Source organism: Rhinolophus ferrumequinum, chromosome 17, assembly GCF_004115265.2.
Source record: "Rhinolophus ferrumequinum isolate MPI-CBG mRhiFer1 chromosome 17, mRhiFer1_v1.p, whole genome shotgun sequence".
Lineage (NCBI taxonomy): Eukaryota > Metazoa > Chordata > Mammalia > Chiroptera > Rhinolophidae > Rhinolophus > Rhinolophus ferrumequinum.
In genome coordinates, this window is record NC_046300.1 from 11215306 (window position 1) to 11226544 (window position 11239).

General features: G+C 46.1%; 1 protein-coding gene across 2 annotated transcripts; it reads right to left on the minus strand.

Moving 5' to 3' along the window:
• Positions 1–2490: 2490 nt before the first annotated feature.
• Positions 2491–10912, minus strand: ZNF662 (zinc finger protein 662). 2 transcript variants are annotated; one of them, XM_033133302.1, is made up of 4 exons: positions 10592–10912; positions 8912–9038; positions 8152–8262; positions 2491–4772 (listed from the first exon to the last, which is right to left on the minus strand). In XM_033133302.1, the coding sequence occupies exons 1-4, from the start codon at positions 10820–10822 to the stop codon at positions 3757–3759; spliced, it is 1485 nt and encodes a 494-aa protein (XP_032989193.1). In that variant the 5' UTR covers positions 10823–10912; the 3' UTR covers positions 2491–3756. The 2 variants fall into 2 exon arrangements, with proteins under 2 accessions (XP_032989193.1, XP_032989192.1); XM_033133301.1 differs by having other exon boundaries at positions 8152–8265.
• Between the last annotated feature and the right edge of the window lie 327 nt (positions 10913–11239).

The following is an 11239-nucleotide window of genomic DNA, read 5'->3' on the forward strand; positions in this document are numbered from 1 at the left end:
CTCTTGACTCAGGTCTCTTCCTTCTTGCCCTCATGGTGACAAGAAGGCTGCCTACCGTTGCTTCTGGGTCCCTATACAGGGCTTCTACAAATAGTTGTGCAGTTTTTCCAGAAAGAAAGTAAAGGCTGAAACCCAGACTGTTCTGCTGGAGGAACTGTGTGTCCTGGTGTAAGGCTGTCTCTCCCCATAGTAAGGGCCACCTTTTCTTAGCACAGATTCCAAACCTGAATCTACAGGACTCAAAGAAATGGTCAACACACTTCCAGATGTGGTTGGCCTATACAAGATTTTATTAATTGTCCCGGAATACCTATCTTTTGTCATATTTTGGTAATCCTCTCACTGTAATACTTCTAAAATTTGTCTTGCCATTCCACGACTCTGCCTACAAACAAATATTTCCATCTTTGAGAGAGAGAGTTTCTAGGGTTGATCAATTTCCACGATGCTCCTCTACAAGTCCAAACTGTTTCTTCTTTCATGGTTCCATTTCCATAGGTTCTTATTCCTACTCATTCATGTTCCCCACCCCTCCCATTTTAAAGTACTGGCCTCATCTAGCATATGCATCATCCTCACTCAGGCAGTGGGGTGATGAATCCTTATGAATATTCAGGATTTTAATGATCATCTCTTTGTAGCCTCGGTCTAAGCTTCAACGCTATTTCAATTGCTGCCTACATAGTGTGTCCACTGGTAATGTTGCCAATCCCTCACTGAGTAAGCTCTTTCTTACTCTTTTCCTGGCACTCGCCGTCCAACTCCCTAAATCCTGAATTGGATTCCATTCCTCATATTTTGCTACACTCTCTCTGGGGGCAGTACTGTCCAATAGAACTTTCTGCAATAATGAAAATGTTCTCTGTCTACACTACCCAATATGGTGACCGACTGCCACATATAGGTATTCTGTGCTTGAAATCTGGCCAGTGTTACCAAGAAACTAAATTTTTCACTTAATTTTCATTAAAATGCCCACATGTGGCTACTGTAATGGATAACGCAGCTCTAGGGGATTTCATCAGTTTCTTCCCATGTCTTTAAATAACTTCTTCTCATTTGATGGCTACCAAATGCACAGCTCCGGCTATAACTAACCAGAGCTCCAGCCTGTATATACAACCACATACTTGACATTTCTACTTGCAAATCCCACACATATCTCAAATTTTAATCCAAAACAGAGTTATATATGTCTCTCTCCCCAACCCCAATCCTATTCCAGGCTTATTCATTCCAGTAAATGGCACCATTGTCTAACTCAGCTGCTCAAGCCAGAAACCAAAGCTACTTGATTCCTCCCTGTCCATTACTCCTTGTATCCAACCCATTAGCAAGTCGCTCGTTTTATTGCCAAAATATATCTTAAATCCACCTTCTCTCCATTTCCATTGCCATCACCCTCTCTAGCCCACCCCCAGCTCTCACCTGGACTGCTAGCAATCTCCAACAGAGATGGGATCTCTCCCATCTCTGTTGTCCTTACAAACCATTTTCTTAGTAGCCAGGCTGATTATCTTAAAATATGAGTCAAACCAGTCATCCCTCAATTGAATATCCTTCAATGACTTATTTTCGCTTAGGATGGAATTGAATGACCCAGCCCACCCACCTCTACAAACCCAGTTTGTGCTTCACATATCCTTGATCATTGTGCTAAAACCTTTTGGTTTCTTGAACATGCCAAGATAAAGAGGGCCTCTCCCCATCATTCTCTCTCTCTCTGTACTCTATCCATTCCCTTCATAGCACTTAACAATTTTTTAAAATTTTGTTTACTTGATTTTTTTTGGTTGGTTTCTCATTAACGTTCTAAGGGGGCAGGGAGGTCGATTATCATTATTTACACACCTGGAATAGTACTGTGACTATAAGCAGGTGCTCAGTAATATTTGCCTAATAAACAACTTCCCCCAAATACCTGTTGACATCACTCATTTCCATTTCCTGGTCCCATGTTGTACAGAGCACAATTTTTACTGCTTATTAGAGGCTATCATAGCTGGACTATGATACAAGACCAAGTTCTCCTTACTACATGGCATTTGGCTTCCGTATTCAGGGACTCTAGAGTTATTAATGTTAGTAACTTTCAGGAAACAGAAGTTTGGTCCAAGCAAGCCTCTTGCTTCTTCTCTTCCTTGCTCCTTATTCAACAATTATATTAACTGACCGGGAGCCTATAAAGTGGTATGCCTAAATAGCAATGAGGCAAACTATTGTCTGAAAAATGGCTCTAAAGGTGAGGAGTCTGAAATGGGTGTTTCAAATCTGTTTTGGCCAGCATTCTTCCTGTGAAAAGGGCTTTTGGTTCTCTAATCCTTTAAGATGGTAAATACCATTCTCTAACATCCTGCATTTCTTCATAGTATTAAGAGCCTGCATCCCCCTTCTTAAATATATTAATATTTTATAGTCTCCTGATTTCAGGTGTTGTTAATTGTGGAATTTCTCACTTTTCCCTTACTTGTTGTGTAGGATCTATGCATTTATCTTTGATCCCGGACCTAGGAAGGGCATTTGTGACTCTGATGCCAAGATATCGATTATATTTCAACTGCTAAGTGGCTAGCTACCTAACACATCATTAAGCATCACAGAGAGTGACCATTTCTCAGTTGCTTGGTGATGGCCCCACAGCTTACTTTGGAGTGTGGACTATTACAGTAATAAGGGGACAGAAAGGGAGAGGATGTAGAATAGGGTGCAATGAGAGGGATTGTAGCTATCCAAATTTTTATGAGAAAAAGAAACCTCCCATTTGGTTTTCATTTTTCCAGTTGAAGAATACTCTCATAAAGACAATCAGGTCTTCCAAGATTGCATAACCCAGACTACCCTCTGCTACTTTCCTTTAAGTTACCTTGGTGACTTCAGAGGGACAACTTCTGAGGAAGAGAAGGTCATGGAGTTGGCAATGTAACTGCAATGTCATTTACATCAAATATGGTTTTAAGTGAGGTAGACTTAGGAGAGCAGTATTAATACTTATATGTGTGACAAGGAAATTTACATTTCACTGAACACTTTTTTGAACTATTTCAATTTTTTTATCATGAGCATGTTATATCTAGTCAAAAAAAAGTAACTTTTAAAATTTGAAAAACATAAAAGAAATACAGTGTTGGTCCTCAAAGAGCCATTTAGCTAGACTAACAGACAGGAAACTATTAGAAAAATGTAAGACAGCACATAATTAAATACCAAGTTGGAGAGTACTGATTACTAGCAGAAGAGGAAGAGAAGTCTGCTCATTTGAAGGAGCTGGGTCTTAGATGAGGAAGGGAAATTTTAACCCAGGGAAAATTGAGCAAATAAAAATGGACAGAAGTAGAAATGTGCTCAAATAAAGAACAGTAGACTCTGGAGTGTGACAGGCCTGGTTCCAATCTCAACTCCATAACTTACTACCTTGAATGAATTGTGTAACCTCTTTTAACCTTAGATTTCTCATTTGTAAAATGGGGATAAGAGTATCTACTTTAATAGGAGTAAGAAAAGTTAAAGAATGTATGTAAAATGGTTAGCACAGTAGCTAACACAGAGTAGGTGCTCAACTAAATGCTGCCTTGTATGAATGTGGGTGGTTGAACAGGGGGACCAGTCTTGCTAGAGTACAGGGTATCTGTTCAGGAGAAGGAGAAAGATAATACTGGCTATTAGAGTTACAGCAAATGTGGACAGTCGTCTCATTTTGTCTCTGGGAATCCTGTAGCATGAAGATAATAAACATCACCATTATGTATTCTCTAATGTTCAAGCAGGTAGAAGGTTTAACAGTTTTTCTCTAGCATGGCACCTCTGGTGCTTAATCAAAACAGAATTCTGACTAAAGTCTTTCCCACAGTCATTACATTTATAGGGTCTTTCCCCAGTATGGATTCTCTGATGTCGGATAAGGTGTGCCTTGCAAACGAAGCTTTTCCCACAATCAGTACATTCATGAGGCTTCTCCCCAGTGTGGACCTTCTGGTGTTTAGCAAGATCCGAGTTCCATATGAAGCCCTTCCCACAGTCCTTACATTCATAAGGCTTCTCTCCAGTGTGGATTCTCTGATGCCGAAGAAGGGCTGTGCTCCGAGCAAAGCTTTTCCCACATTCCTTACATGTATATGGTTTCTCCCCAGTGTGGATTCGCTGGTGTTGTGTAAGGCTTGTGTTGTGACTTAAACTCTTCCCACATTCCTTACATTTAAAGGGTTTCTCTCCTGTATGTATTTTCTGGTGCCGAATCAGGTTTGACTTCCGAAGGAAGGCTTTAGCACATTCTTGACAAACATAGGGCTTCTCCCCAGTGTGAATTCTCTGATGTGCAATGCAGTGTGATCTAAAACTGAAAATCTTCCCACATTCCTTACATTCATAGACATTCTCTCCATTATGAATTCTCTGATGTTGATCAAAGTCTTCATTTTGATCAAAACACCGACCACATTCTTCACACATACAGAATACCCGCTCACTTAGAATTTTCTGATGTATAACAAGGTGTGTGTTAACATCAGTATTTTCTGAACTCTCTTCTACTGAGATCATCTCATCTTTGACAATCATTTGTGTAATATCATTTGTAGTGTTCTCCATACTTCCCCCATTGGGGTAATCAGGCCATCTCGCTAACCTGCTTTTCTCCTCTTCACACGTTTTTCCAAACCAGAATTCCTGGGAGCCACACCACCGGGGTCCACTTGATAGCACTGTGTGGTCCTGTGGATCCTCAAAAATTTTCTCCTTCAGAATAAAATCTTCTTTCTCACTCTTCAACACACCCTCTGAAAGAAGAAATCAGAGCTGCAAATGTCATCATAGGTCACCAAGTGGTAGTATGTCCATGTCTCTCCAAGTGCCACCCATGTCTCAATGGCCCTGACCTAGCTGAAATGGCAAAACAGAGCGAACACATAGAAAGCCACCAAAAGCAAAAGGCAGAAACTAGACAGAGAGTTCCTGGGAGCTGTGATTCCCAGCACCAGACCAAGCATGGGGGGAGGGCTGCTCTCAGGAAAGTTGAACCAAACCTAAAGAGGACAAGTCAGAATTCCTTCCAGGTAGTCAATCCAGTTTATAACATGAGATGAACAGGCCAGGATTCAGGGCAGAAGACCTGATCAGAAATCAAGTATCCTTTGTGATACACCTGGGGAACCTGAGCTTGTCACACACAGCAGGGAGCAACAAGAAGACTCTTCCTCATAATTTCCAACACCATAGGAAATGTAGTTCTCATGCAATCCAGTCACCAAGTCTGCCATGAAAAGAGCTTCCCTAAACTACTTCAGGCAGATCTGGGCAGGCTGCCTCCTCTTTGTTTCCATAGGGTCTTATTCACACTTCTGTTACAGCTTCACATTTTACTGTAATTATACACCTCCATATACTGTCCCATTAGACTGTGAGCCCTTCTTGAATAGGGGTCATATATTACTTGTTTTTCATCCCTAGCAATTAACACAATGAGTAAAATACAATTTTAAAATATTGGTTAACCATAGCAGCCAGATGAGTAGGCCCTCTATTCAGTCTGAGTCTAAGACCCAACATATACCAAATTTAATTAATTGAGCCTATCCAGATGAAAGCTGGACCCTAGAGGTTTAAGTTAGCTCTTGATTAATTGGTTGATTTGGGCATTTTTAGAGGGTCTTTTACTTACAACATAAATGGTAAACTGGATTTTTGACATTTTACAAAGAAAAGACAGGAAAATATGTGACTGGGAGAAAAGTGCTTATTTCGCTCTCATTTACTAGTTCAATGGCTCTCCCACCTGCTGAAGATGGGAGATCCCAGGAGGCAGAATCCCAGCAGCAGGAGGGGAACACTGTGCAAGGGTGTGAGCCTCCGGACGCGCAGCCTGGCATCATTAGGGAAACACCGTGTATGGTGTGAGCCTTAGACTCTATGCCTGGCACACAGTCATAAGGGAACACCATGTATGGTATGAGCCTTATGATTCTGCAGGACCCGCTGCATTAGGGGAACACCGGGTCCGGGGCAAGCCTCCCACCGTGGATCCCATGGCAGGAAGGGGTCTCCATGTGTGGCCACGTGTCATTAGGGGAGCACTGTGTACAGGAGCAAGCCCCCTGCCCCGCTGCAGGAGGGGAACACCAAGACAAGCCTCTGACGTGGGCACAGAAGGGCACAACAAAAAAGAAAGAGAAAATAGAAAATAGAAATGAGGAAAGAAGAGAAGAGGAAAAGGAAAAGAAAAGAAGAGAAGAGGAAAAGGAAAAGAAAAGAAGAGAAGAGAAAAGAAAAGAAAAGAAAAGAAAAGGAAAAGAAGAAAAGAAATGGACAGCCTGCCAGGTCAAGATATAAATAAGGCGCCTCAGTAGGAGTGAGACCCATTAGGAAAGGAGCAGAGATGAAAGTTGTCAGAAGAGAATGAAGGTGGGTAGAAAGACTGGTAACAAAGATGACCTGAAACTTGGGATAAGAACGTAAAGGATAGGAAACTGAGGTACAGGGAAGTTGTGATTCGATTAGTTCCCCAAAATATGAAAGCATATTGCTCATTTTAAAGTGTCAGGAAGAAACAGGAAAAACTAAGGTATCTTCAGCACCTGCCCCTAGGAGGTGACAGCCGATTCATAGGAAAGAATCAGGATAGGATAGACTTGCAAAGAGCTGTTCCTGGGACTATATCGGGAAACCACAATCTCTTAGTTGCCTTCCTTCCTATCCATCTATCTATTGCCTTCTCTTACCACAAAGGATCAGTGATGGGTCTCTCTATAGCATCCATAAGAAATGGCCTCACAGCCTCACTCAGCCATTTCCAGAAGTCACTTCTTACTCTAACGACAGACACTTCTAATCACAAAAGTCCCTTATTTTTCGGGCGTAGCTAAGATCTGTCTCTGTAACTCCCATCCGAAGCCTCCTAAGAAACAAATCAACTCTACACCTTCCAACTGATGACATTTTATGCTGCTTAAGCCAAGGACCATGCGTCCCCTGAGTATTCTCTTCTCTGAGACAAAAGTGGGCTTCAAGTAGGAACATGTGCTCCAAGGAGGTCTGCCGCAGGTCATGGAGTTAGGGTTTTTCTTAAGGAATAACGACTATTGGCTTTCTGCCTAAACCAACGATGGGAAACTCCCTTGGGTGGCTGGGAGAGTAAGTACCAAGATCCTGAAAGAATGTGGAGGACACCGTAGTTATCTCCCTACGTCCTTTCTACCCTCCTCCACTCTGGAACAGCCATGCCCTGTGGGCGGGAGTGAGCCCAACCGGGAGCAATACTCAGGACTTTGATTAGCAATGGTTATAGTCTGTTTCTCCCCCTAGGTATGATTCACACCTACCAATCACCTGACGACCATGAGAGGAGCCAGACTGTACAAAAAGCCGACATACCAGGAGACAGAGCAGAGCAGAGATTGAAATTCTGATCAAACTACTTCAGCCCACTCTACCTAAGGACTTCCCAGTTACCTGAAACAAAGTAATTTCTCTTTACTGCTTACGCCTGTTTGAAATGGGTTATTACTTGCAATCAGGAGTTTTATAACATGGAAAGACTGACAGACACAGCAAGTTGCTATGAGAATATAGAAGTTGGGAGCAGAGTTCAAGTCTTACTGGGTCACAAAAGAGCCGCTGTGGGAAGAAGATAGGATGGGGCCAGTGAAGCAATAAGGGGACACAGTTCTCTTTAGGAAATTAGGAGCAGGAAAGCCCTGTGCTGGGCCTGAAGGAATGCCAAGGCTTTCCCCAGCATAAATCCCTGAGGAATAGGAACTACGGGGTTCGGGGTTATTGACACTTCTTGATTTCTAATGATAAAGATGGCCGTGATATCCCCAAAGGGCAGTCGGAATCTTCTGCTGGAAGATTATAAACACGCCAGGAAAGCAGAAAGGCCACCTCAGATCAGAGAGTAAACAGAAAAGTCAGGGAGTAAAGATAAATGGTGGCCATGATAAGAACAGACGAGATGGACAAGAGGTAAAACAAGTGAATGAAGGTGGCACCCAGAGGAGCCAGGATGGATACAATAAGAAGATGGAAAACCATGAGAACACAGAGGACAAAAAGGAATCCCAATGGTGTCCACAACACTAAATTAAGAGAACACATCCTATTACAATGCAAAGATCAAGACAAGGGAACTGGTCAATGATTGACATATGTGTCCTCACTCACCTGAGATGTCCCTTGGGCCCTCTCCATCCAGAGCTCCCTGAGGAGCCGAGCTCCAGGGTGCTTCCCCTCGTTCCAGCTGGGAAATCAGAGCCGGTTTGGGAAATGGAAATGCTGCTTAAAAGGAAGGAAATGGGACAGGCATGTGAGTGGAGTGACAGAGCAATCCCAGGGCTCTTCCCAGAACTGTGTTTCCAGGTCAGGGGCAGGAGGGGAAAGAAGGGAAATTACTAGGAAGAACAAGAAAAGCAAGTTCAGGGAAAGGGGCAGGAGACCCAGGGGAGAGGGGCCAGAGGCTTGCAAAGCTCAGGAAACAGATGGAGCAGGAGGTGCTCAGTAACAGCTTGAGTGAGCAAATGGACGATTTCACTCAGCGAGGAAGTGTTCTCATTCTCTACCTCTCTTAGAGCTCTCAAGTTCAGGCATCTGCTTGACCATGTATGGTATTGGGCCAGGTCTCCCACACTGACGGGATTGGGGGGCTGAGGGCTCAGTGGGGCACCAGGAATCTGCTCTCCCCACTGTACCCACAGCACAGGGGTGAGGAGATGGGCAGCCCTCCCCCTGGGACGAGGAGGTCCTGTGTGAGGCCTGAACTGAGAACAGGATTTCCCACTTCCCAGCAATCACTGAGGCTGGGTCATTAAGACCCAGTCCCTGAAGTTGCCACGCAGCCAAGGGATCTCGAAAACTCCTGAGCCTCCGAGGAAGGAGTGAGGGAGCTCTGAAGGGCAGAGGGGAGTCCAAAGGGAAAGAGCCTTACCCAGGGAAGCCACAGCCGCGTAATTCTCCAGCATCACATCCCTGTATAGGGCCCTCTGTGCAGGCGTCAGGCCCGTCCATTCGTTCTCAGCGAAGTAGATGGCCACATCCTCAAAGGTCACTGACTCCTGAAACAACATGTGTTTAAATGCCCGAGGACAATCCCAGGACCCAGGCCTGGAGTAAGGGGTAGACCAGACTCTAAGAAGTACAGGGGAGGCAGGAAGGTACTGGTTGAGTTTCTGGATTCTGAATGTCTCAAGGAACTATCAGCAGATTTTTGCCCCCTACTTCCAAAGATAAAAAAGATCAGCCATCAACTTTTTCATGTCCCTTCATCTTTACTTCAGCAAACGTCCTCTCATCTTTTTTATGAGTCTCCACAAGTTTTCCTTTTTCATCCCTCTGCCCGAGACAGCTATCTACATTCTAGGTGTCATCCTTTCTCCACAATGTATCCTCCTTCAGAGAAACTACCATTTATTGAGCTTGTGCCAAGCACTTTACATGTTACTTTGTGTACCATGTACATACACCCATTTTATAGAGGAGAAACCCGAGGCTCAGAGATAACTTCCCCCAAAAATACCAAACTGAGCCTGAGTCTCTGGCTCTTACCTACTATGCCACACTGGCTTCTGTCCTCACTCCTGCCATCCTGTTGGCCCCAACCTAGGGCCCTTTGTCTTCTCTCCCTCCAAGTCAGACACCAGCCAAGGAAGCAGCTAAGGAAGGGCTCCTCAGAACACTATAGGGTTGCCCTGGAAACTGTACTCAACAGGACAGAACCAAACACTGACTTTATTCCCTGCACTCCCCCACCCCACCCAACACTCTCTAAAACATCCCACCCTTCTTTTTCTTCCCTACTCCTAGTCTCAATGCCCCCTTTTTCTTTATTTTCGGGAGCCCGAGCTCCTGCACCTTTCCTTTCCCTTCTCTCTCCCCCTCCTTTTTAAGAAACACAAACAGTGCTAACTTAGAGCCATCCAGACTTCTTCGACTTCTTATAATTCGCAGCCACTGCCTCATTCAGGATGGCAGTCTCCATGCTATGGGGTCACCCAACTGGTCCATTTCCTATCAGTCCTGGCCCTGTAAGTCCCCACAGGGACCTCCGTGCACTCCAGGGCTCAAAGGCTTTGGCTGGCTCACCTCCGCCTCCCTAAAGAGTCCAAATCCTGTGCAGGGCAAACAATGCCATTCACTACTCAGGGACCCAGCTTACCTGCCTGGGAGCACCTCCTGAGCCGCCATCCTCTTAGGAACCCAAACCCTGCTTTTGCCTAGACCTGTGCCCTTGCATACGCAGCTCCCCCTTCCCGAAGATCCAGTTCCTCCCTCGTGCGCCTGCAGACTCACGTTCACCTCGAGACCCACCTCAAATATAACGAGCTCTGTAAAAGCAGTGTCGTGGAAATTCTGGACATTCGTCGCCGCGCATAGGGCTGTGAACACCTCTGCCCCAGCACCTGGCTCATGCCTATGCCGCTAGTTGCACTTGTGCTTCCCCTGCGGGCGCAAGTCTGAGGGGTGTCGAATCCACTGTGCCCCCTGCCTGTTCCTCCGGGCCCTCCACACTGGGCTGTACCCCAATTCCCCGGTCGCGGGACTGCCCCCTTTCCGCCCCTTCTCCGGGCCTAGAGCCCAGTCAGCTTCACGGCGCCGGCCCCGCACTCACCAGGTGCGTCCGGGCAGGCGCGGGCTGTCCCGACAGCAGCTCGAATGCAAGGCCCGAGCGGACCCCGCTCGCCAGGGCCCGGGCCGCCCCCCGGGGAAGTGAGCGTGCGCCGGGCCCGCCCGGTGGCTGCCAAGGGTCGGGAAGGGACGCTCCGGAGCCGGGCAGGCCTGGCACAGCGGCCCCGTGCCCGGGAGTCCCGCAAGCCCGGCCGGCTCTACCCGTAGCTCCCATCCTCTGTGCGGGCCAGAGCTGCGCACCGGAGAGGTAGAGGCTGCAGCGTTCGTGCCACTCTGGCTTCTCTAGGACGGTGGAGGGCGCCGCGTCTCTGTGGTCCTCCTTTCTCCCCAGCAAAAGACCGAGGGGAGAGTGGTCCAGTTCTCCCGAGCGCCGCGGCAGGGATGGGGGAGGAGAGGGAGTGGGCGGCGGGGAAGGAGGCTTCTCCTGGGAATCCTTTCCCGGCCCTTTTCCCACTGACCACTCTTCTCCACTTTGCTGCACCTTTGTCGGATGGATGCTGATATAAGGTAGCACACACTTCACTTGTCTGTTCCTGCTCATGTATCCGCCTCTCTTTACCACAGAGAGCAGATTACCTCCTTGATAGGGTCGTCTTTGTGCCTCTAACATTCACCCAATGTCTAGCACCTC